Source organism: Protopterus annectens, chromosome 4.part1, assembly GCF_019279795.1.
Source record: "Protopterus annectens isolate FY-2018-M chromosome 4.part1, PAN1.0, whole genome shotgun sequence".
NCBI lineage: Eukaryota > Metazoa > Chordata > Ceratodontiformes > Protopteridae > Protopterus > Protopterus annectens.
This window is the reverse complement of record NC_056734.1, coordinates 103,324,219-103,351,885: the sequence shown is the minus strand read 5'-3', so window position 1 is coordinate 103,351,885 and position 27,667 is coordinate 103,324,219. Positions and strand designations below refer to the sequence as shown.

The following is a 27,667-nucleotide window of genomic DNA, read 5'->3' as shown; positions in this document are numbered from 1 at the left end:
AATCTAAACCAAACTATTGAGAGCTGCCAGTGTTTTTCCCCAGTCATGGCAACAAGGCAGAATACAAGCTACACCAATTAGATTTGCACAGACAACTCCGCTTCTATATACACAGAACCAAGGATTTTAGGAAATCTGATCAATTGTTTATTTCCTTTTCAGAAGCAAAAAAAGGTATGCCTGTTTCTAAGGTCACACTCTCAAACTGACTTTCAAGTTGCATCACCTTTATCTACAGTTCTAATAACAGAAAGCTACCTTTCAAGGTCAAGGGACACTCTACAAGGGCCATAGCAACATCATCTGCCTATCTAGCCAGACTATCAATGGACAGTATTTGTGCAGCTGCTACATGGGCAAGGCCTCATACCTTTATCACTCATTACAAAGTAGATTTGGCTTCCAGGGACAGGGCTTCCTTTGTTTCCAGTGTACTGAAAAGTGTACTCCCATGCGCCACCCAGGAAATGTGGTGCTAGGTATGCTATCCCAACCAGTAAGAATGAAGCCGAGATAGGACAACATAACATGAAGAAGTTATATACTCACCATAGCATTCCATGTTTGTTGTCCAGCTCACCCTTCATTCTTACGACCCTCCCGCCTTCCCCTAGCTTCTGGTGGACTCAAGAGGTTTTTTTCCCCCTTAGGCAAGGAGATTCTCTGACTTTCTTGGTTATATCTATATTCTACAATATGATACATGTAAATACATTGTTATGGTTAGCAGCAAACAAGATCGAGGGGATTCCACCACTCCATGATGGCACAGGTGTTCAGCCACAAGCCAAATGAAAGACTTTGAGCATTAGTATTCGTCCGAGTCGGAGCCGAGGATCAGCCCCAAACCCAACCAGTAAGAATGAAGGGCAAGATGGACAACAAACATGGAACGTTATGGTGAGTACATAACAACTTTTTTTCTTTCCAGAACACTCCTCTAGAGGGTTCCTCCTAAGAGTGGGGGGTGGATCACAAGGGAGACAATTGTAATTCCTTCTTCAGCCATGGTCACCAAAGATGCCTGCCGGGGCAGGAGCGGTTCACAGAATCAGGGCTTTGGGAGGCTTTTTCCTGTGGACCCTAACAGCAATCCTGAAGGGTTTCCAGCTGCTCTTCTTTGGAGGCAGTTGGGGATCATCTGGCTCTCCACTCAAAAGCTTGGGAGGCCATTACCTTGGGTGCCTGGGTGCTGAGAGTCATATCCAGAGGTTATTATACTGTATTCCTTTTTTATAATTTCTAAATTGTCACCCAGAATGTCTCCCAGGTGTTACACCCCATCAGAGACCTTACACAGTGGCAGAGATTCAAAAACTGCTCATTGAGTCATTTTAAGATGCCCCACCAGATCCGGGGTATATTCCGGGTTCTTTTTAGTTCCATAGAAAACAGAGCCTCAGACCAATTTTGGATTTAAGCAAGCTAAACCAGCTCTTTGAAAAGATCAAGTCCTGGGTGGTCACAGTGAAGTCCATCTTACCTCTCCTGATGAAGGATGATTGGATCTGGTAGTTAGACCTCAAGGACTCTTACCATCACATCACGATAGACTGGTGTTCCAGGCGGTTTCTTTACTTCTGGCTGGGGGCCGGTCATTATCAGTTCAGGGCCCTGCCATTTGGTCTCACCCAGCACCAAATGCATGGCAGTAGTCACAGCCTGGCTCCAGCTGCGGGGATTTTCATGCCTTTCCATATCATGCCAATGGGCTCCTCGCTGCCCCCCAAAAAGGCATTGTTAATCTCAGCCAGATACTCAGTCAGTTATCCAAAACTGAGCTTTCAGTCTGTACAGGTTCTAGAGTTTGTAGGTTGTCATTTAGACATGCTCCACCAAATTGCCAGGCTTCTGAGCTCCAGAATTTTTGGCCTTCAGGCTCTGGTGCCTGTCTGTGCTTGCAATTCCGAAACCACAGGCACACACAGTTATGATGCTTCTGGGTCATATGGCAGCATCAATAGGATCAGTTCCTTTAGCTAGATATCACTTGGCAGCCCTGTAGTGGACTTTGACTGTTCATTGGCCCTTTCTTACTCATCCTTTGGATTTCCTTGTACGATTAACAAAAGTGTGTCATGAGCAGATTCGCTGATGGTTGCAGTCTCCTTTGGTAACCAAAGGGAGACCATTTGTAATTCCTTCTTCTTCAGCCATGGTCACCACAAATGCCTCCATCCTGGAGTGAGGGTTGGGGCATTTTGAAGGGAAGATTGTTCAAGGGTCCTTGTCTTCCACAGATGCCCACATTCACATCAGTGTTCTTGAGAAGAAGGCACTCCTTCCACTGCAGGCTTTTCAGGATGCCCTTCCCTCCGGTGTGATTGCAATGCAGATGGACAGTATGTCTGGTATCTCAACAAATTGTGGAACACATTCTTATCCTTTTTTTCTGGAGGCCATGAAAGGTTGACAGGGGCAATATCTTCTCAGCAGTTTCTGATAGCAGTGCACATCCTAGGTAAGCCCAGAATTCTGGCCAACAGGCTCATCAGGAGCATTCTGCTGCGTACACTAGCGGTCCCTAAATTCGACAGTGGCAGATCAGATATTTCAGCATTGGGGCACTCCATGTTGTGATCTTTTTGCCTCCCTTTCCATCACCCAAGTGCAGCAGCTGTTTCGCTATTGTTCCTCCTTAGGGACCTCACCCAGGGATGCTCTGGTGCTTGCTTGGCTCCTCGGACTTCTTTGCACTTGTACCCCAGTACCTTTAATGGTAAAGTCTCTACAGAAAGCAGCCTACTGCAGAGCTACAGTGATCCCTTTTGCCCTCTTCCTGTGTAGTTTCCCATCCTTTGGCCTCTTCTGAATTAGCCCTCCCCCCGTACTAGATCCCATTCTGGATCTTATTTCTCATCCAGCAGGTCTGGACCCCCCCCCCCCCAAATCTTCAGTAGCTTAAGTTGACCACATGGTTCCTCCACTTCCCTTGATAGCCAGAAATCCCAGGTTTTCACAGGTGAATGTCCATATATTGTCTCTTCACAGAAGGAATCTACTACAAAAATGTATTCCAGTAAATGGAAACAGTTTATTGTGAGGGTGGAGGCTCAGGGACGTGACCATTTTTTCCCCTTTGGAATCCGTGTTGGATTTTGTAGCCGAGTTGTTTAGTTCAAGTTCTAGCTTTTCTGCTGTTAAAGTGCATTTAGCAGCCATCTCTAACTTTCACATTGACAAAGATAGTGTGTCTTTGGCTTCTCTCAATATCTCCAAAGCATTCCTTAAAGGTACTTTTCTACTCAGTACCCCAGTATGGGATCCAGTTTTTTTCTGGGATCTGTCCTTTGTTCTACAGGTCTTTGCAAGCTTTCCATTTGAACCTTCAGCTGTTTCAGACTTGAAGCTCTTGCCTTGGAAAACGTTTTTGATGGTGGTTACCTCTGCAAGAAGGATTTTAGAGTTGCAAGCGCTTGATTCTTTACCCTCTTATTTGTTGTTCCGTAAAGACAGTGTTTTTCTTTGTATGAACTCTTTCTTTCCTGCCTAAGGTAGCTTCCAAGAATAACCTTAACAGTTCGATTCATTTTCCTTTGTTTTTTCCCAGTTTCTCCAACAAATGTGGATACCGTTTGCATTGCTTGGATGTACGTAGGTAGTTGAGTTTCTGTTTGGACTGTACCAAAACTTTTAGAAAATCCAGTCAGTTGTTTGTCTCCTTTTCAGAAATCCAGGCTGGGATCTCCTGTGTCTAAAGTAACTTTATCCAAGTGACTTTCAGTTTGTATTTTGTTTGCTTATTCTTTGAAATGTAAGACTCTTCTACTCAAGCTTAAGGGTCATTCAGCAAGGGCTGTGGCTACTTCTACAGCTTTCCATTCTAGAGTACTAGTGGATGATGTTTTCTGCAGCTCCTGCTTGGCTGGATCACCACACTTTTGTGTCACATTATAAGCTGGATATTCAATCTAGATTCAGGGCTTCATTTGGCTCCACTGTGTTGTGAAATATCCTTCCTTAGTTCTTCCCGAAGGATGTTCGTGGCTGGGGACTATGACAGAACAGACAACATTGGTCACGAAAGTTATGTACAAACCATAATGGTAGATCCGTGTTGTCTGTCTCCATCTGGTTCAACCTTCTCACCCTCCTGCCTCCTACTTTCTTTTTGACTGGGCCAGTCTTTCCTAGTCATATGACCAGACATATGAAGTTACCTTAGTAGAATTATCACATTCCTGATAATGGACTATGTCATATGACTTAACTAATATGTTTTGTCATATAGAGCTTTTAGCTAATAATTAATTTCTGTAATATATTTTTTGTATTTAATTTTACTTGGAGTGTAGGTCTGCAGTTGGAACAGGCTTCACTGTAGGACATAGGAAGTTAAATTTTGATGGTGACCAATTTAATTCTGAATGTCAGTAATGCAGCCCTCTTAGTGCAAGACAGCTCATATGTTTGATACTAGTTATAAAATGTGCCACCTGTGAAATTCTAATTTTAACTGACATTGAATAAACTGTATTCAGTTAATGTGTTAACTTTACTGTCTAGCAGCTGCTGGCAGTGTCTGGTTATTAGGGAGTCACTTATATTATTTTGGAAATGTTCCTCAATTCAATATTGTTTTTATAGCCCTACTGTGTTTTACTCCTGGCTAATTCAATCATCTAGTTAAAAAAACAAACAAATATAAAAAAAAAAAAAAGTAACAGAGTTATAGTAAGTATAAGATTGGGACCAGGTTCAAGTTGAGTCCAGGAAAGTATTTTGTTTAATGCTTGGTAACTGATACAAAGGATAGTCCATTACCTTACTTGATCCCCTCCTTAGTGTAATAAAAGGGCTGTGGTGCCTTTGGTTCCTTTCACTTTGCACATTTATGAGAGCTGGTATTATTATTTTGAACACTGACCACGGTAGTCCCTTAAAGTTCCTTCTTTAGATTCTTCTTTTGACTTTAGATTCTTCTTTTGACAATGACAGGAACTGACAGCTTGGAAAGTGCACCATTACCACATGTAATAACTGTCGGACTAAGTGGTGCTGTTAAATGTAAATAATTTACATAACAGATGGTCTCTGCTGGACACCTGTATACTGCAGGAACAGACTGACATTCTGGTAGTCACTGATCCATGTCTCAAAAAGAGGCAGCTTTTTTACTTGCCTTAAGCCATGCCTGTGGACTGGGTGGGGTGTCCACCTGTTTAATGGTGAAGAACAAATTGAACTTTGTAGTCAAATTTGTTGATACAAGTGCCATCCTGGATGACATAAATCCCTACGTGATTCTTGCTAAACTTGTATTAGAGGGAACACCAGTTATTTTGTTAAGTGCTTATGTTCCTCTCCACTGACACCCACGAATTTCAAAAACATCCTTTGAGCAGTCATAGCTCACTGTATATAAATATATATTTATGTGTGTGTGTGTGTGTGTGTGTGTGTGTGTGTGTGTGTGTGTGTGTGTGTGTACTACACTAGTTATTGCTGCATGATTTTTTCCCATGCTGAAACAGTATTATTTTTTGTAGCTGGTACAGTTTGTCGAATTATGTAGTGGTTGAAGTTCATTATATCAACTGTTGCATATTTAAAAGCTTTTTCCCCTTTTTTCAAGTCTGTATGACTTGGGAGTTAGTATATTTAATTTCTGGGGGCATGGGGCAAAGCCCCCCCCACATAAAAAGCTGTTTTTGTTTACTTGTAATAATTGCAAATGTAATCTGTTCGTTTACATTTGAGATTACTTTTATGTGATGATTTTAGTGGCAGTTAACGGTAATCACAGGTGAGTTTTTTTTCAATGTTTTGTGTTTCAGTCAAACTCATGATTATTCATTATAAACTCAAATAGTTGCAGAATATTTTCAGTTTTAACTGGATGGACCCACAAGGCCACCTTGAACTGAATTGGTTTCCTAAATAACTTCCTCCAAGTTATTGCTTAACCTGCTCGACTTAGTTCCACACTGTGCTTGAGTTCTTGACATGCTTTTTATTAATTTTCATTGCTGGTGCTTGTTCTCACAAGTGCACTCATACTTGATTGATCATTAAACAATCTTCACTAACAGGTCTTTCAAGACACCCAAGCCCAGCTTGCCTTTATATAGGGCAGGCCTATCCTGGAAAGGCAAGGCAAGAAGCAACCCAGGTATTACATTTAGACCCTGCCTTTACTTTGATGCTGTCTGCAGGAAAATCTAATCCCATCCTGGCCTTAGACTTTTTCTTTAACTTCCTCATCCATGTTAAGGGTAGCTTTGTTCTTTGCAGAAAAAGAAGGCTGTTGAGATTGGGTCCTGATTAAAGAAAAGACTAGGCTTTGCACTGGTACAAAGAAATACATGATTCCAATAGTTATAACACCCACTTAGAACTAAGGAGCATCTCTCAGATCATCACAAAAACTGTGCAAACCAGCTGTATAAGTTCATACGTTCAGTTGGCTGGCTTAGTCTACTAGTCTTCAAGAAATTTAAACATCATAAATCTTTGTTGATATTTTTACTTATGTAAATATTAATTTTGAATTAATTTAATAACTGATTTTGATTGTGAGAGGTAGATTATTTCATAATAATGGAATGACTTTGTGTAATGTATCATTTTAGGTGGTTTACTTTGTGTCAAGTTCCTCATCTGGTGTTAACTCCCTCAGCTGTATGTTCTTGGACCAGAAACTTGAATAGAAATAGATTGGACATTTCTTTTTTTTACCAGGCAGAAGTAATTTCTTAATAACCTATAAAATAGTGACAGTTCCTGAAACTGTGTTGAATACTTCAACTTTTTCAGCCATTTGATGTTTCAAGTAAAGAATCATTGTACCTTTTTAACTGCTTTCAGGTGGCTTGTTCAACGGCTACATTGCAGTGATGTATTCAGTAGTGGGTTAAAGCACTGAGGTATAAAGTGGCACAGTTATCTCCCTGTTGTAATTAGACATTTTTGAGAATTATAACAAAAATAAGAGAACTTCACTGCTGAAGGTGGTCCTCTACCGAAGAATAATCAAAAGAAAGAATGTAAAACACAACCAGTAAAAAATAAGACCACTCTAAGTCTTATTTTTACTGGTTGTGTTTTAAGTATTTATTTTTTCTGTGTTTCTATTGGTTATTTGTTTTAATAAATATTGACTCATTCTTGTTTTGTTTTATAGTCTGAAGAAGTGGTAGCTAAGTGAAAGCGTTAACCTGTATTTAGTCAATAAACCAGTCTGTTCTTGTATGCTGTGGTGGTTGGCGTACATTCATTCTTTTGATCCTTGAGAAATAGACAGGGTAAAGAATATGCATTTAAAATTCTGGTTGATACAGTCTGCTTAGAGTTTAAATGGTTGTATAGTAATATCAAAAAGAAATAAGCCACTGTTATGGGGCACCCATTGCTCTTCTGGAAGGGTGTCAGACAAATCAGTGCAGCCAAAACTGCCAGTTAATGGTGACAGTGGTTCTAACGTCCATGTTGTTACTGATCTTGAGGACTTCATTCCCACTCCAAACTTCCTACGAGTCCCTCCTTATTGGGTATTAGCCTTAGGACACAAACCACATTGCCATGGTAAGCACTTTATTGCAGTTTTATTTCAGAGAAAAAGGTGTTAAGATATTTTAAATTGGACAGTGAAATGTGACTCTAGCATACACCGCTTCACATTTTCCTTGGGATGGCTGCTCTAGTTCTTTCTATACTACTGTACCATATCTTTTACCTGGCACTTACCATTGAGTACTTGTCTCTTCCTGACTTTAAGCTTCTGATTACCATTCCACTGCCCAAAGTGTCTAGTCCTGTATCCCCAAGGGCTGTATGCCTGTTTTGGATAGAATACTTTTTCGAAAGCTTAAGGAAATACTCTACTTTGAGTTGGGACAAAATCAACCTCATTGTCGATATGATGGGTTTGATTCTGGATCACAACTACCTTTATTTCCAAGGAGAAGTGTTCAGACAGACCAGGGGCGTCGCTATGGGCGCTTCTTGTGCCCCAGTGTTCACCAACCTGGTCATGTTAAAATGGGAATCTTTATATATATTCCCCAGTGAATACTATAAACATATGGTATATTACACAAGATACCTTGACGATTTATTCATTCTTTGGAAGGGACCTGAAGATCTCATCAAGAGTTTTATTGATTATTTAAATAAGACTACTAGTTTCTTGAAATTTACTTACAAGGTAGAAAAGGAAGGTATTTCATATTTAGACACCTATGTCAACAACAGTACAAAAGGTTTTGAATCGAAAATTTATAGGAAGGATACTTTTTCCAACGACTACATATTTTATGGGAGTAGTCACCCACCACACATTTTTAAAAACGTGTTTAAAGGTCAATGTATACGTGCAGCACGTGTGTCATCCAACAAAAACATTATGGAAAAAGAATTGGATAATATTTATAATATGTTCATCAACAGAGGGTACCCAGACTCTGTTAACTCCTATACTTACTTTTGTTAAAAAGGAATGGGGCCACAAGTACCCACCCTTGTTGGGGAAACCATTCAACTCTAACAAGAGGGACAATTACAACAACACCAACATTTGTGTGATTATGTTTAGCCCTTACACAAATTTAATAAAAGAAATTTTAGTAAAACATTGGAACATTTTAACTTTATCGGATGAAGTTGGTAAAATAGTGGGGACTACCCCAAAATGTGTTTACAAAACATCTTCAAACATTAAAAACATGTTGGAGAGTAAAAAGGCCACCAAGAAGGTGAGGGATAAGGATACCAATAAAAAAGGAACAACTAAATGTGGCACCTGCAATCAATGTAAGAATATTAACGAAGCTAAGGTAATAACGTTGAACAACATTACCAAAACCAGACACTTAAGTTTAGTAGGTAATTGCAATACATCTAGAGTAGTTTATGTCACCACATGTATTGTATGTAACGCATATTATATCGGGAAGACCGAGAGAAAATTAAAAACTAGAATTTATGAGCATTTATATAAGATCAAAAAACAAGATAGTAAAAATGCTCTAAGTAAACATGTTTTAGATAGAGGGCAGGAACATAATTTTCTTTTTAGTATCATTGATCATATTGACCCCAAAGGTTGTGAAGGCAACTGGAAATTTTTTTTGGGTTTATTAGAAAGTAAGTGGCAAATGTTATGTGATGCCACCACTTGTCCTGGATTGAATGACCACATTAGTATTAAACCATTTTTATTAATATATTGATTCTTCTTATTAATAGACTGACCTTCAGGACAGTTTAGTTTATATAGTATATTTCATTAAATGTATCACATTTACAATTTCATTTCAACTTCAATATATAAAATACAATTACTACATAAGTAAGTAGGTTGTTCATTTTGGAAGTTGAACACTTTTGTATACATTTTTTTATATTTTTCACAGTACTATTTTATTGTTGTATTTGATTTTAAATGGGTTTTGATTTTTGGCGCCAAATCAGTTTTAAAAGGAGTTCCAAGCGCCTTGATTTTGGTTCCGATTAAATTTACATTCTTGCAGATGAAAGCGCTTAACCAGGAAACATTTGGAATGCTTTGAATATTGTTTTTTGTTGGGTTTTCATATTGGATTAAAGTACATCGCTTTTTAAACTTTTTGTCCGAGCAGTGGTCTTTCCGGACCTCAGCAAAGCATTTGTTATTTGGTCAAGTTTTAGCTACTTCGTGGTGTGGTGCTGTTAACCTGTATTTAGTCAATAAACCAGTCTGTCCTTGTATGCTGTGGTGGTTGGCGTACATTCATTCTTTTGATCCTTGAGAAATAGACAGGGTAAAGAATATGCATTTAAAATTCTGGTTGATACAGTTTGCTTAGAGTTTAAATGGTTGTATACTAATATCAAAAAGAAATAAGCCACTGTTATGGGGCACCCATTGCTCTTCTGGAAGGGTGTCAGACAAATCAGTGCAGCCAAAACTGCCAGTTAATGGTGACAGTGGTTCTAACGTCCATGTTGTTACTGATCTTGAGGACTTCATTCCCACTCCAAACTTCCTACGAGTCCCTCCTTATTGGGTATTAGCCTTAGGACACAAACCACATTGCCATGGTAAGCACTTTATTGCAGTTTTATTTCAGAGAAAAAGGTGTTAAGATATTTTAAATTGGACAGTGAAATGTGACTCTAGCATACACCGCTTCACATTTTCCTTGGGATGGCTGCTCTAGTTCTTTCTATACTACTGTTCCATATCTTTTACCTGGCACTTACCATTGAGTACTTGTCTCTTCCTGACTTTAAGCTTCTGATTACCATTCCACTGCCCAAAATGTCTAGTCCTGTATCCCCAAGGGCTATATGCCTGTTTTGGATATTTTTGGCAGTAGACGAGGTATGTAAGATTTACCTATATTCAAGTACTAGCCCAGGTTATTTACTAAGGTCAGCTTCTTGGATTTCATAAAAAAAGTTTTAGTAGTTTAACTGCTGTAGTGTAATGGATTACATGTTCACTAATCTAGAAAAGGGCCAGTTTGACTGTTGCCATCTTTAGCAACCTGCAGAGGTCCTTTGGTCTAGTAGATCACAACGTTCTCATTCTCTAAACCTTAAGTGGCTAGCCTTTAGAGAATGATCATCTCCAGTGGTTTCAGAAGCGTAAGACATGCCTGGCGAATAAAGGTTCCTTACAAATGAGTATGGGAACTCTCAAAGCTGGACTTCACCAAGGATCTGTTTTAGATTTAGTTTCATTCTGTTTATTAGTGAGTACTTCTGAGATCTTCCTGGTCTCCCATGTAGTAATATATGCCGATGATCCTGTCATGCTTAAATCTTATCCATTAGGCTTGTGTCCAGCCAAACACCTATCATTTAAGTCTCATGTTAAATTATGGGGGTCAATTACTGTAGAGGGGTTATGGTTACAGATAATCATATTTTGTTTTTACGAATATACGGTTAGGGGGATTAAAGTGAAAATGTGTGTCAATAAAATCATGACACTTAGCTTACTGATTGTACTATACCGAAACTCTCAATGCACTGCTACTGTTTCTCGCTTACTTTTGTTCATATTTCTTCTGTTGCCCTCTCGGTGATTAAAGTTGTCCTTTTATTCATCATGTTGTCCAGTTTTTGCTTAATCTAAACTACCTCCTCTTAGTGTGCTTCTGTGGATTATGCTTCAGTTAGAATTAATACAGGTTGTGTTTTGTTTTGTTGTACCGTCAGGCCTTTTTGCAGCTGGAAAGGGCCCTTAGATCAGCTGCCTGGTTAATAAAGAAACAAATAAATATAAAGATATTCAAAATGAATATTAAATACATATTTTGTGTTATGATAGGTTTTAAGTAACTACCTCTTCTGTGAGTATTCTACTTTGCATTTTTAATTTTGTGCTGGTCAAGGCTAATCTGTTTATTTTGTTTTTGTTTTACAGCACAGAACATTTAGAGAACACTCGTCAACTTTTAACAGCTGTAGTGAAGAAGTGTCCTCTGATAGTAGGAGAAAAAAGTAAGGAAATCAAATTTTAGAAGGCTGTAGAGGTTTACAGTGCTAAACATAACTTTTTGTGACAAATTTGTTGTCCATATTACTTGTACATTTATTTAAATGTCTAAACATATTCTTTACACTTAATTTATCCAGTGATCTGGCAGAGTCCTGCTGTGGAATGCAGATGTTCATTGTGTTACCCTGCTGCAGTCATCACACTTGGGTTATCCTGCTGTCAGGCGGTCCCGCAGTCGGCCTGAGTTCCAAAGTCTTGGTCCGGCGTCGGTTGCTGTTGCTTTTTCCCTGACGTCAGTGCACCAGGGGTATATAAGAGGCATCCAACACCATTTTCTTCAGTCTTTCTTACCGCGCGGTGCCTGAAGCAGAAGTAGTTCGCAAGTGCCGGTCGGCCGACACCTGAGATTTTCAAATCGAATTTCAGTCCAAAGTCTTCAGTAAAGCTAAGTACCCCATTGGGGAACCTTTTCTTGCCTCAGTCCGATGTCAGAAAAAGTTAACAATTGCATTTCTTGTGGGAAGCAAATACGTCATAAGGACTTCCATTCTTATTGTATTCCTTGCCTAGGCCCAGACCACGACGTCACAGGTTGTCGGTTTTGTGCTAGGTTTAATAAACAAACTATCAAACGCCGTTTTGACTTCGCACAACATCACTTTGGTAGGAAATTTAATTATATCATGCTGTCGGAGCAGCCGACGACCAGCATGCATAAAAAATGCAAGGATAAGGACAGGCATCCTAGGAACAAACCAGATTCCGAGGCCTCTGCTGGGCCTGTTGCCAGTTCTCCGGTTTTCAGTGAGGCACCTACGCAGCTCCTGACGACCGCAGAATTGGAACCTCAGACAGCTGCGGATTCTCAAGTGGAGTGTACTAGGCCATCGCAGCCATCTTCATTAGGCCCTTCCGACACCGGAGCAGAAGGAGATCCCGGTGCAGTAGAAACACCTTCGGTTGCAGAAGGTGTCTTCAGACAGACTACACTCACCATTAAATCTTATACTAAGCTTAAAACTCCCATTAAAGCCAAAAAAGACTACATCAGTCTACAGTTCAAGGCCCCATGCCTAAGAAACAGATGCTTAAGATGGCTGAAGATTTGATTACCCTAATCAGGGGTTCCCATCCCCCTCCAGATAAAAGACCAAGACAAGAGGAGGATTATGCTTCCTCTGACCAGGTTTCAATCTCCTCAGATTCTTCTGAGGAACAGGATTACACTTTTCCCCGTTATGAAGACACTGATGCTGAAGAGACTATTCCCTCATCGTCTCCACCTGAAGGCTACTCCTTTGGAGAAACTTTACATACCATGAGGGAACATTTCCACTGGGAAGGCCAGGAATACTCTGATTCTAAGAAAAGGCTCCGAGAGTTCCTTTTACTACCCCAGCACAGACCATTTTCTATCCCTCCAGTTTTACACATTGTGGATGATGTTTACTTCGAATCTAGTCTAAATCCAGACTCTCTACCTCCTGCTCCAGCCAAACCAGACAGGTACTACAGAGTACCTGACTCACACAAATTCCTTTATAAAAGCCCTGTGGCTGACCCAGAAACAATTTCCCAGGGTCCCAAAGGGGCTAAAGCTTCTATGGCTAAAAATCCTGTACCCTCTGAAAGGGATTCCAGAGCCCTAGATAGATGGGGTAAAAAGATATACACCTCAGCTACTCTAGCTATGAGGGCATTAAATTGTCAGTTTCACATGCTGAAATATCAGCAATTCCTAATGTCTCAATTAAAACAAAAATTGAGCACACATTCTGAACAGTCTGAATTCAAGGAAATGCAGGATCTGTTGCATGCAGCTGAACAGGTGGGCAAACATACTTTACAATGTGGATTTGATTCATTGGAAGCTTCCTGTAGAGCAGCTGTTACTGGTTCTGTTATACGTAGACATGCTTGGTTAAAAGAACAAACCCTACCTGATCATGTTAAAGCAAAATTATTGGATGCACCTTTACAGCAGGATGTATTATTTGGTGTCAAAGCAGAACAGGTTTTAAAGAAAATGGAGGATAAGGCAAAGTCTATGCAGACAGTCAAGGATTTTTTACAGGTACAACCCCCTCGTTTCAGCAGAAATTGGCCAGCAAAAAACTGGTCCTTTCCAGCTTCAGACAGATCACAGAGGGGCAAATACAGACGTCCAAGGGGCAGAGGTCAGTCACAAGGCCCTTACAAACCTCGCCAATGGGGTACTGCTACCCAGAAAGGAGGAGAAGACAGGCCCCAAGCTAGCAGAAGACAAACACAATGACTCAATCCTCAAACTATCAAGTAAATCTCTCTCTTGGCAATTTTTGCAGACAACTGGCACATCATCACAAAAGACAAATGGGTCCTAAACATTGTCTCACAAGGATACAGATTCCACTTTCAAACCTTGCCAAGGATAAAAGGAATGCCAAACCTGCCACCAAATCAATGGGCAGAGGCACAAAAACAAATTACAGCTTTCATGGACATGAGAGCCATTCAACAGGTACCTACACAGGAGCAAGGACAAGGATTTTACTCAAGACTCTTTCTAGTCCCAAGAAAAGACAAAGCATGGAGATCCATTCTGGATCTTTCAGTTCTGAAAACCTATCTACAAGTGCCAAAATTCAAGATGCTAACACTACAGCAGCTTTTTCCCATGCTGGGCAAGAATGCTTGGCTAGTAACGGACCTCAAGGAGGCATACCTGCATGTCCCTATCAGACAGAATTGCAGAAGATACCTCCGCTTCATTGCAGGTTCAACCCATTATCAATTCTCTGCACTGCCCTTTGGTTTATCTACTGCGCCCAGGGTCTTCACAAAATGCCTGGCACCAGTAATTGCATACTGCAGACAAAGAGGAATTCAAATATACCCATACCTGGATGACTGCCTTATTCAAGCAGAAAGCAAGGACATTCTTTTAAAGCATCAGGCATTTGCCAAACACCTTCTAAGTTGCCTAGGGTACACAATAAACGAAAAGAAATCAAAACTAGTGCCCTCACAAAACATAATATTCCTGGGTGCCAGCTTGAATACAACGGCCCAGATGGCTTATCTCATGCCAGACAAGCAACAACAGCTGACTCAATACTTCAAAACAATGGCAACAAAGACCCAACTCCCTTCAAGAAAAATTCTGCAGGCCTTGGGATTCATGACATCTTGCATACTACTAATACCATTTGCAAAACTGCATATGAGGAAATTACAGTGGTACCTGAAAAGCGTATGGACTCAGCACAGCCACAGCTTGGAAACAATGATACCACTCATTCCCTGCCTTCAACAGGAGTTTCTATGGTGGGCACAGGCATGTCACCTCAACAAGGGTCAGCCTTTCACCTTACCCACAGCCAGGCAAACTATGACAACAGATGCATCAGACTATGCCTGGGGAGCACACATGGCAGGACAGTGCATTCAGGGCAAATGGACTACAGATCAAAGGCATCTGCATATCAATCAAAAAGAAATGCTAACAGTACAGAATGCCCTAACAGTTTTCAGGAACCTCTTACACCCAGGACAACTAATAATAAAGACTGACAATACCACAGTAATGCGGTACATAAACAAGCAGGGGGGCACACATTCCTACCCTCTATGCAGGCAAGCAATGACCTTGTGGAGCACAGCACTGTCTAACCAAGTTCAATTACAAGTGCAATTCCTGCCAGGAAAGAAAAACACATTGGCAGACGACCTAAGCAGAAACATCATGGATATCCACGAGTGGAAACTAGATCCACAAGTATTTGCAATGATAACTCAAAAATGGGGACGCCCAGACATAGATCTGTTTGCCAACCCCCAAAACTACCAACTTCAAAAATTTTGCACAAGGACATTTCATCCACAAGCTTGGAAAGTGGACTCCCTCTCATTCAGTTGGAAAACATTAACAGTGTATGCCTTCCCTCCACTGCCTCTTCTAGCAAAGGTACTGCTGAAAGTCAGATTAGAGAGGCCACAAATGATGCTCATTGCACCAGACTGGCCACGCCAGCACTGGTATCCAGTTCTAAGGAACATGGCCCACCATGGATATTACCACAAATTCCTCACCTGCTCACCCAGCGAGACAATCAGATTCTACACAGCCAGCTCAAGACTTTAAACCTGGCTGCATGGCAAATTACCTAAACAACCAGCCAGCACCTGTATCCAAACCTATTATGGATGTCATTCTGGAGGCCAGGAGGCCCAGCACCAGGAAAACCTATTCAGACAAATGGAAAAGATTTTGCGCCTGGAACCAGGCTAAAGACCAAAATCCCCTTGATCCAAACATTCCTCAGATTCTACAATATTTAACTGAGATGTTGCACAAAGGACTTTCCTTTTCATCTATTAAGATCCACGCCTCAGCAATTTCAGCTCATTACAACACAGATCCTCCTTTATTTTCACATCCACTCCTAAGACAGTACCTCAGAGGGGCTAAGAACATAAGACCGCCAAGTAGAGCACAAACACCTACTTGGGATCTCAACTTTGTTCTGGAAAAGCTTACACTGCCGCCCTTTGAACCAGCTTTTTCAGCTGATTTAAAATTTATTTCATGGAAAACTGCCCTGCTACTCGCAATAACTTCAGCTAAAAGAGTCTCAGAGCTACAGGCACTAATGGCAGTGGAGCCTTTCCTCATTTTTCATCAAGACAGAGTCTCTCTATGAACTAACCCTTCCTTTATGCCAAGGTTGGTATCCAGTGTGGCCCTAAACCAAACAATTCATTTGCCCACCTTTTTCCCAAATCCCCAGAACAAAGGAGAAAGACTCCTGCACTCTTTGGACATTTACAGGCAATTACGTTACTACTTAGATAAAACTAAGGCTTTCAGAAAATCTGACCAGCTGTTTGTAGCCTTTGCTGCAGGATCACAAGGAAAAGCTATCTCAAAACAGACCATTTCAAAATGGATAGGGCATTGCATATGTTTCTGCTACACACATCATGGAAAACCGGTACCTGCTAACATTAGGTCCCACTCCACCAGGACTACAGCTACATCAGCAGCCTTTCTTAGGGGGGTGCCAACCAAGGATATTCTGGAAGCTGCAACTTGGAGTTCAGTGCACACCTTCACCAAACACTGTCACTTACCTCTATATTCTAAGACTAGAGTGGGTTTTGCCACTGCAGTTTTGCAGGGCCTACTAGCTTCTTTTAACCCTGTTTAACTCCACCACCCATCCTTAGCTTTGGGATTCAACCCACGTGTGATGACTGCAGCAGGGTAACACGATGAACATAGTACAGTTTTGTACCTACCATAAATGTAGATGTTCGAGTGTTCACCCTGCTGCAGTCCAGGTTACCCTCCCTCCATCCCCTCTGAACTAGCTGGACTTATCTATACCATTCTATCCTATACAACCTCTGTGGTGTATTTGCTTGTGCCTGAAGGTATTGTTTTATTTTTATATGTATTTTTTTATATAGCTATATATATATATATATATATATATATATATATATATATATATATATATATTGCCTACCTGTTGGGGGCACCTGACATCTGGGGTAAGGAAAAACTGAAGAAAATGTCGTCGGATGCCTCTTGTATACCCCTGACGCACTGATGTCAGGGAAGAAGCGACAGCAACCGACGCCGGACCAAGACTTTGGAACTCAGGCCGACTGCGGGACCGCCTGACGGCAGGATAACCCAAGTGTGATGACTGCAGCAGGGTGAACACTCGAACATCTACATTTATGGTAGGTACAAAACTGTACTTTCTTCCTGTCGTCTTCTAACACTGTTGCTGTCTTATTTCTTTGGTCAGTCAGCAATATAACACCTTAACATCTAGCCTTTGTAAGACATGAAAAGTGACTGAAAGTGGCAGCAGTAGCTTCACCAAATGATCTGAAGTAATTTCTGCAAGACGACCAGATATATTATAAACATGTGCCTACATTATTTTATGTGCTGTTAATATAATTTTTCCAGTATTCCTTTCTTGCTGCTGTATGATCATTCATACCTATAGCAAATATACATAGAATTCCTACCTCATACTAAAGGATCCTTGTATTTCAAGCAGACGCTCATGGAAATTATATTATCATTCTTGTAAGGGGGGGTAATCTTAATGAATTAACTTTTGATAACTATATAAATACCCATTGAACAAGACCTACTTTGCTGAGATGGCCTGGATGAAAGTTTCACAAAGCTGGTACATTTCTAAGCTGAAAAACACAAATCTTTAGAATGTCAGTAAGGAAGATAACATTTTGACATAGTCACAGCACTTGTGTGCAGTAGAAGGCATTTTTTTTTTGGCGGGGCTAAAGTAAAATGCAGTTCATCAGACAAAAAATTATGGGATCAAGAGAAAGGGGCGATTAAGGCCTTTATGCCTTGCTTCAGAATCAGCTAAAAGTCAACATTCCTCAGTCAATTGTGTTGTAAATCCACTCTTTATTGTACTGTGGGATTTAATACCCATGAGGGTAGATATTGTAGGTATCAGGTTAGATGGTAGTAGTAGTTGTGCCAGGCTCACAGAAGATGGCATAGTGTAATGTGAGATTAGTGAAAACCTAAGTGCACAGCTAAGAAAGCTTCTTGATTCAGAAGCATTGACATTGTGAAGAGAGGAAAATTATTACTTTGAAGGAAAATCTACAGTGAATATAACACTTTGGTAGTTCTAGTGCTTTGCTTTCAGTTATGTCTTTTTTGAAAAATCTGAAGATCACTTGTTTTGCGTTGTAACACATTTTGACTGTCCACAATGTCCCTGCACTTGAAGCAGGGGTTTGTATACTCACTCTTTTTTTTTTTTTTAAACTCATTACGCAGTCTGAATCTCCTTCTAGTGTTCATCATCTGGAAAGTTTCAGTACTTTAAGCTTAAGAAGTATTATCCATCCCCTCCAGTATGTGGCTGCACTTGTCAGATCACAAGTCTGGACTGACGCATTCACTGCCCTTTTTGCAGTGGGACATGTTAAGACAATTGCTACACTTGCCATTGCCAACATTTATGCACTGTGATTCACTACTATTGAAAAAAAATAATCTTAGGTCTTTCTCCATTGACCTTTTCCTGGAGATGGAAATGGTCAGTGAAAGGGCTGTCTGGAGGTGGAGTGTAAAGCCTCTTGGTGAAATCATGGTAGATAGGAATGTAAGGAACCTGGAGGCCGGACCTAAGCTCTGTTATCCTGGTTCCTGTTATTTGAATTGTTTTGACATGCTCGTCTCCCTCCCTGTCCTATATTATCTTCTATTGTTTAAGTTCTCATATTCATATTTCAACAAGGTTACGTAGAGCTGCGTCTGTCTCATCAGCACCCACTGTTGAGAGCATAACATTGCCCTAGCTGAGAGAACCCCACCTCCCACTGACATGCTAGGACACTTCCATTAAGTTCTCAGTAGATTTTTCCTGTTTTGAGCCAAGATCCTTGTGATTGACTTCTCCACCCCACTCATCTATTTGACTGCTAATAAGTGAGAATTGAGATGGTTCCCACAGGCCTTTCTCTCTCACATTTGGATCATCTTTCATTTCTTTCTTTGACAGTTTAATGCCTGGTGACACATGGCTCCAAGTGTGCAGCTATTGACCTTGTGCTAGTGCTGGTCTTTCATAATTTTACACTGCTTGCTGTATGTCTTCCCATCAGGTTTCAAGCTTGTTGTGTCTTCCCATCAGGTGTCAAGCTTGTAACACAACTATTTGTTGTCCATCATACACCTTAAGAAGGTCACAGGAAGTGGATCTAGGTGGTACATTAGGAGGAAGTTCTATTTTCACTTAACACCCCCTCCATTTTTCAGATTTTTTCATGGAAATCCCTTTGTCCAAGACTAGTTGAGATCACATTATCCCCCTCTTAGTAAAATCTACTTGAATGACTAACTTGTTTGTGTGTTGCACACACCTACATTAAGCCATGTCTCAACATTATGATAAAAGTTATTTTCAGGTACAATAACTTGTTCAAACCATCAACAACTTACCCTAAGGTTTAAGAATTTAAGAAGTTTTTTTTTCAGACACTTTTATTGAATTATCACTTGTGACATAGGCAAATTTACATTCATATAGAAGTAATCAAAGTGTATTAACATGACAACCATTATACTTCACATATATTGCTATATATATTATATAACTTAAGCACTATTACATAATTTATTCAATTCCTGTTTTTTTTTTTTTTTTTTTTATACAAGAAACATCTTTATTAAACCATCACTTACTGCATGGGCAATCATACACTTATATAAATGAAAACAAACCACACTGCCACAATCCTAGTTGTAAGCATTTTACATCACAATCCATAGTGACACACTCCCGGTTGCAAGCATTATACCTCACTTATAATCTACGCAATTTTCACACTCAAATTACTATGATTGGAACTGAGAATTCTTTTCTTCAACACCCCCCACAAGCTCCCTAGGGCTTAATGGCATGGAGAGAGGGAGAGTAAATGGGGACCTCAGTTCAAGTATTGCATTAAGGCAGTTGTTTTGAGTTTGGTGAGACCTGTCCTTGCTACTGTTGGACTGCATGTTCCAGAAGCATGGGTGATAAAATATAGTAGAAAAAAGAGACATAGTAGAATCTGAGAGATTGGTTCGTTCAGGTATCTAAAAAAACTGTGTCATTGGCAGCATTCACATCCCAATGCACTGGGCCCTTCACCTAATACTGATGCCCACCTTTCACACATACCCCTTCTGCTCTGCCTCTTGAGAGAAATCAAGGGCTCCAGAGGCTATTCTAGTGAAATGTCTCCTCCCTGTGGCTCGCCCCTTGATTATAACCATCTGTAAAGAAACTTTAGGGCCTGGTGAAGTGCATTATGGCTTAACCTGTGGCTCCCATTCTTTCCCCCAGAAGAATATTTGAATGAGTACTTGAAGAAGAATGTGATAATAGCCCTGGGTCTTTTTTTTCCCAGTTCACATGGAACCCTTGATTAAAGATCATGTTTACAGTCTGCAAAGCCCCAGATAATGCTCCCTCAGCTCCATTAAAAAAAAAACAGATGTCCTGTGCAGTTTCCCAGCTGAGTGTACTGCAATCCTCATACGATGCCTGTGTGATCTTTTTATTCAGGCCAAAACCAAGAAATAACAGTGTCTGCCTTCTTTTCTGACAAGACGTCTAAAGTCTTTGGCAGTGTGGAAAAGAGAGTCCTTTCTTTGTCACACTACTGCTAAGATCCATCAGCTTTCCATATTCCAGTCCTTATGAACCATGATCTAGAAAAGCTTTCAAACACAAGTTTGAGGGGGAGCTAAATAACCCTTTAAGTCTTCCATTTAAGGTACTATAAATAATGTAAGTACTTCTGAAGAATACCTGAGCAAAGCCAAGTGGACTGTTTGTTTCATTTGCCAAAATAAACCTGTTGCCTTCACTGTGTTTGACAGACTTGACACTGGTGAAGAATGTGTGCATTTAGGCCCGAAACTTGGTAAAAATACTGTTCCTTCTTATTCCTCTGCTGAGAAATGCTTGGAATGTTTCTGCTGATTTTTTGTAGAATGTGTAAAGCAGAGATGTTTTGCTTCAGTTCTCTTATGCTTACTCAGTGACCTGATGAGAGTTTTATTTGCTTAATCTATTTTTTTCACCCACAACCACAACATACTGAAAGCCCTAGTTGACTTAGATGAAGACCAATCTCAGAATCTGGTGCAGTTGCAACAGCAATTAATGGTCTTACATAACATCATTGCTACCTCCAGAACTACACTACTCTTAAGAAATTAAGCAAAGATGTTGACATTAGTCATATTTATTAATGTTCAAAAGACTTGCCACCCACAAAAACTGGAACAAGGTGGAATGGGTCCAAAGTCTTCCCAGCTGACAGGAGCAGTATTGAAAACCAGTATATACATGGATAAAATTGGCTGCATAGACTGTTTAAAAAAGGAGTTACTAGGTTTGGATTGGTGTAACTTTTGAAGTACAAGCCACACAGTTCCATGACTGGATTCTTAATGCTAATAAATCAGTAAGATGTCCGGAGTCTAACTTAAAAGATATTGCAAAGCTGTGGTTAGATCCTGCTAGTAAGAGTGAAATGCAAAGTTTAGAAATTCTAGCAATGAACTGACTCAAAAAGCATCATCTTGAAACACGAGAAAATGGATATTGCAAACTAATCTTAAGAACTCTGACAAGTTTGTAACTTTATTAGAACACTTACTAGTTAATTTGAAAACTGAAATGCCTGCTTTTTAGTCTAAAGTTGCAGTTAAGAAATGTGTAGTCTGCTGTGAAAGAAAAAGTGACAACTAGTGAGTTAACTTGTTTCATATGTGAAAGATGGTGTCCCATGACCAGATTTTGTTCACTAATACTAAATAAAATGCTAGTTTTAGATTTGTGAGAACTGATATGCAACAAATGAAACTGTTAAATGAAATGTGATAAAGCAGAAGTTAGAATTGTTGAATCAACATTTATTATATGACATCCAAGATAGTAAAGTATGCTATATTTTGGAAAGGAGGCAAGTTTAACCTTTGCTAGATTCTAAAAGCATCATTACCCTTTTCAGTGTTAAGTAATAAGTAAGAGTTAACATTCAAAGCAAAAAATAACGGTAATGCATATTCATGATGACCAAAACACTATCAAATTATGTATGTAGGAATTCAAACGGTTTTAGGGAAAACCCCTTGCATGATGCAGCTGTGGTTTCTCACTTTACTCATAATGCTGTAATAAGAACATATTTCCTCATTTTAAATTACTGTGGAAGATGTGAGAATAGGGAACTCATGTAGACACTGCATGAGCAGGCCTCGACACTTTAACCATGTTAAGAATGAGATAATGCAGCAACTTTGATATACCGATGCAGAATAAGAAAGGGGGAGCACAAATAGAGATGGAGAATCAAAACCAGGAGAAGGGAGCTAAAACGGAAGCTACAAAAGGGGCTGGAATGTGATGATTAAATGTGTTAGCATAAACCTGTCCGAATGATGGAACAGAAACGCAGTACTCTAAGAGATGTCAATATAGATAGTGAATCTGAACTGATCAAGTCTGAAGTAAAAATCAGTATATGGCAAATGCCTGCAGAAAGTTTTAAAAAGAATGTTAGTACAGAAACGGAGAGAACAATAATAGTAGAAGAATTGTGTTTAAGTGAGGACCCTCAGGGCAAAGAAGAAATGGCAGTGAGTGCTAAAATGAGGTAACCAGGCAACTGCAGTGTTCTAAACATATTTCAACTGTAGGGAAACAGAAATCTAAAGAAAAAGGGAACTCACAGGAGATTTGTACAGACAACAAAGAAATTAAAGTTGTGTGAGACTTTTGTCTGGGAATAGCTTTTAAGGATGATAACACAGGAATTCCCAGTGCCAGTTTGAGAGAGGAAAGCTGTACCTTCCACCTCAAGACTTGCAGTGAAGAATGTAACCCTGAGCTAATACATTTACAAGTATGTCACATAAACTTAAAAAAGTACAGTGGGAAGGTTATACTTTAAATAGAGGAAAGGAGAATGTAACTAACTTTATAGGGGTTAAAAGACGATCTCATGCAGACTATAAATATAATGAGAAAGTTCTACATTAGTTGTTAGCGTTGAAACTTTATAGGACCTTAGTGACGAAGTTAACCCATAGACATGTTAGGAGGGTCACCTAAAGCAAGAGTAGTAACATGCTACGTTATGCTTCTTTATATTGGCCAACTATGATCATTCGATGAAATGATTTACGATCATATGGTCTTTCGATTAACGGAAGTTTTGATGAGCTGTGTTCATTGAACAATCGGTAAACATAGACCCATGAAACTCCATCTACCTTTCAAAGATTAACAGATAAAGCATTAAACCCCTTATTTATGATATGCTGCTGCTGTATATCTAGATGATGATCATCTGTTCAGATGATTTGGATTCATACATAAAGCTGCAGGCTTTGTTAGAATGTATAAGAAAGCCAGATTTGACAGAGAAGGCTAAGTAAATGGGACATGGTAGTAGCTGTTTGGGATACTTTACAGGAAGAGGAGTGGTAAAACCACAGCTAGAGAAAATAGTCTATAAAAGCTAGCCTATACTCTAGGCAGAAAGATGGGTGAAGTTTGTATTATTATTATTACTATTTGCAACTGATACCTGTTTTTTGTCGGGTCTCACAAAATCAAAAACATCTATCAAAGTGTTGTGGTCTCCTGAGTTCTGAACCAGTGGTGGTAGTCCTTACTTTATTAAGGAATTTATGCATATACAAGTCCATCAGAAGTTGGTTTGGGAGCTTGTATTATCCTACTGTTTTAAGGTGAAGGGCACCCTGGGTGAACACAAGTCAAAAAAGGTTGCTTGACTGTGAAGTGAGACTTATTTTTTGAAATGCTATTTTCTAGATAAACCCTTCAACCTAGAGACTGGTCATGGACATTTACAGTGGCTGAGTAAAAGCAAGATGGCAGCAGGAGCGGCCTTAGGTCAATTGGTGCCCTAGGCAAAATGGGTCCACTGCGCCCCCCACCACACCACCTTGTGCCCCTATCCTAGTCTACCTACATCAAACAATTTCTGAAAAAGTGCCCCTGCTAGAGTGGCGCCCTAGGCGGCCGCCTAGTTGGCCTATGCCTAAGGCCGGCTATGGATGGTAGTACAAAATTTATTTTATTTATTTATTTATTTTATTTTACATTTGTTGACTGGGCTAGTCCAGCTGGATATATGTCCATTTTCAGTGGAGGCCCGGGGAGAAAAGCTCCAACGATATTACAAGTAATTCACAGAAACAGTCAATACAAGATAAAAATTATAAACACATCGAGTCAGAACATGAGATACACATGCAGACAGGCATAGTCATAGCAGGAAATTACATAAACAAAGTTTAGTAGATATTTGCTATACAAATTCTAAAAATATAAGTATATAATATGGAAAAAGGTGAAAAAGAAAATAATTAAAATATTTAAAATTTTTTTTTTTTTTTTTTTTGACATATGTCTATAGGATGTTGTGTGAGGAGGAATTAAGGAGGAAAGGAAAAAGAAAGGTTAATCTGGGTTGTTAACAGGAACAAAGCCAGTGTTTATTGAGATGTGTTATGCCACTGGACATTCCTTTCAATGTACTCTTGCTCATAGACCTGAACTAGTAGGATTACTGATGAATTGTCTTGGTCTTATAACCCGTGTATATAAAGAGATAGTGTTTTTGCTGGGCGGTAGTTGTGGTATTGTGTGTGTGTGTGTGTGTGTGTGTGTGTGTGTGTGTGAAATTTTGAGCATGTGAAGAGCATGACTTGTGTTTGTAGTATTCCCACAGTAATTTAGTAAGGATGTGGATTCTACTAGTGAGATAATTAATGATGATCATTTCTGTGTAAAAGGTTGCAGTCTGAAACAGAAAGACAGGAAGTTGGTTTCTCCATTGGAGATTTGCTATAGAGTAGAGGAGCAGAGATGTCCTTCTTTTCCTATGTTGCAGTATTCTAGGTGTGGGATTTCCTGCCCTCGGGTGACTCGTACGTCAGCTTCTATACAAAAGCTCCAGCTTGGCTGCTATAGTGTGCGTGGGATGTCGCACATAGGGCTATAAACCAAGGGGCCTTAAATGTGACATCTGCATGCACAATCCTCAGAGCTTTTCAGCCTCAGAAATTCACATCGTACGATCGCTTCTTCAGATAAGTAGCCCGTTGGGTTTCAAACTTTCTTATTTTTGATGAATGTTGTAGCTAATGCTTGGTTTTTGTAGCCTTTAGCTGATGTCAGGAAAAAAGGGAAAGTGCCAATGTGGGTGCCAGATACCCCACAAGGACACCTATTACCAGGTGTGTTTTTTGCCTAGGTCGGAAACGCAATCACTCCTCCTGCGCTATTTGTCAATTGTTTGTGCCTAAGACCATGCACAGCCGTTTAGCCATGTTAAATCTCTACCTAGAGAACCAACGCCTCAAACGGTTAGCCCTTAGGATGAATCCTGCATCGGAGGCCGCACCTGAACCTTCGCGCAAGAAGTCCAAGTTTCCTAGGCCGCCTTCGCCTGCCGCTCCACTTACCAACACACTGCCAAATGCCAGTCTAGGGGTTGAGGTGCGCTGGGAGGACCCGTCAACTGCAGTGACATCCCTCGAGGAAGCCGTTTTGCATCCGACGACCGGCACGTCCTCGGAGCTCACTCAGACTTCGACACCCGTAGAAGGGGAACCTGTTTCAGTGCTACATCCGGCAGGAATCCAGACTTCAGATGTGCTAATCTCCAGACCCGATGCCAGGCCACTCTCTACTTCCTCTCCAGCTATAAAGCAGCAGAAAACTAAACATACCGCCTCTTCTTCGGAAGTCACACCTGATTGGCAGGCCTTCACTTCCTTTCTCATGCAGGCCTTCAGCCTCAGCCACTTCCACCCTGCCTCTTCTGAGCTTTAGGCATGTCTCTGCTTCTTCCATCCATAACCCCTCAGGTCAGGGAAGAAGAACATGACTCTTCTTTCTCTTCATCAGAGAAGTCCATTTCTTATGTTTCCTAGATTGCCTTCCCCCAGGAATATTACTCTCCGGATGAGGAATCTGTGGAGGGGGACTCTCCCCCTGAGGACATTACGTTTGGTGAGACCATCACCAAGTTGAAGGATTACTTTAAATGGGACATTTCCCAAATGACTGACATGCAAAAAAGGTACTTTGAACTGCTGCAAGTGGAATCACTGTCCCCTTCAGCAGTCACCCCTATTCTGCTTGCTTATTTGGATGCCTTCAGTGCGGCCTCTAAGGCCCCTGACTCCCAGCCTCCGGCCCGTAAGCATCCTGACCGCTTTTATAAAGTACCAGAGGACCACAAATTGTTAGTCAAGCCACCCTTGGCAGACCCAGCTGTTATTGCCACCACAGCAGATAAGCAATCTAGACTGCTGCCTTCTGCCTACCTACTACCCACTGACAAAGACAGTAAGTACATGGATAGGATGGGGAAGAAGATGTACATTTCTTCTACTTTGACTTTCAGAGCCATAAATTATCAGACCCACATGACCAAGTATGCATTAGACTTGGTGTCTCAAGCTTCATTCATGCTGGCTTCCTTGCCTGACGGTCCTAGCAAGACGGACATCTCATCCAAACTTTCCTTGGCCCAACAGGTAGCCAGGCACTCCATAAGGTGCAGCTATGATGCTTAAGAAGCATCCACCAGGTCTGCAGCATCTGCTTCATCCCCCAGGAGGTACTCATGGCTAAGACTCCAGGACCTCCCCGAGGACTTCAATGCTAAAATCCTGGATGCCCCTCAGGAACACAATGTGCTGTTTGGAAAACAATCCACTGACCTTTTTAAAAATTTACCAGAAATAAACAAAGAGCTCCAGGACATTAAGCACACTTGCTGGTGTCACCCATACCCATTTATTACAGGAATTACCCTGCTAAAGCCACATTTGTAAGACATACTCCACAGCCCTCATCTTCCAGGTCCAGGAGAGGGGCCAGAAGGCCTACTAACTCCAGATCCTCTGCTCCACCACAGCAACCCAGACAGCCCTTTCAGGACAGAGGAGGCCCCAGTAATGCGTGACCGCCTTGCACACCTTCCCCTCTCAGCCTGCCTTTCCCACTGTCTCCCCCTTTGGCAATCCATCACTTCAGACCATTGGGTCTTAAACATTATCCAAAAAGTGTACTTCCTATCCTGGAAAGAGAAGCCACCCAGAAGAGGCATCTCTTCCCTCCCCAAAAACCAGGTCCATCTCATGCCCCAAGTTCCGGCAGATCTTCTACAGCTAGGCACCATAGAGCCAGTTCCTCCAGGACAGGAATGAAAAGGGTATTACTCCCGTCTTCCTTGTCCCCAAAAAAGATGGCCCCTGGAGACCAATCTTAGATCTGTCCTTTCTAAACCTACATTTTCAGAATGCTCTCTCTCCCCATCTTGCTGTCTCTCATTCCAGCCAAGGCCTTCATGGTCACCCTAGAGCTAAAGGAAGCCTACTTGCACATACCCATCAGGTGTTCCCACAGACATTTCCTGCATTTCTCTGGCCCTTCCTCTCATTTCCAATTTACTGACTTACCTTTTGGTTTATCCACAGTCCCCAGGGTCTTTACAAAATACTTGGCCCCAGCCATTGCTTTCTGCAGAACTCAAGGGATACAAATGTACTTTTATCTGGATGACATCCTGATATTTGGCAGAGTCCAGGGATGCTCTACTAAAGCATCTACATTTCACCATATCCCTGCTGCAGAACCTAGGATTCAG

General features: G+C 40.7%; 1 protein-coding gene across 3 annotated transcripts in view; it reads left to right on the top strand.

The window, feature by feature from the left end:
- The window catches only part of YEATS2 (YEATS domain containing 2), a 1,703,429-nt gene that overhangs the window by 1,319,565 nt on the left and 356,197 nt on the right, over nt 1–27,667 (top strand). For all 3 annotated transcript variants that reach the window (XM_044070010.1, XM_044070009.1, XM_044070008.1), the window contains one exon: nt 11,354–11,430. In XM_044070010.1, the coding sequence (XP_043925945.1) occupies nt 11,354–11,430 (77 nt within the window). The remainder of the gene's footprint in view (nt 1–11,353; nt 11,431–27,667) is intronic.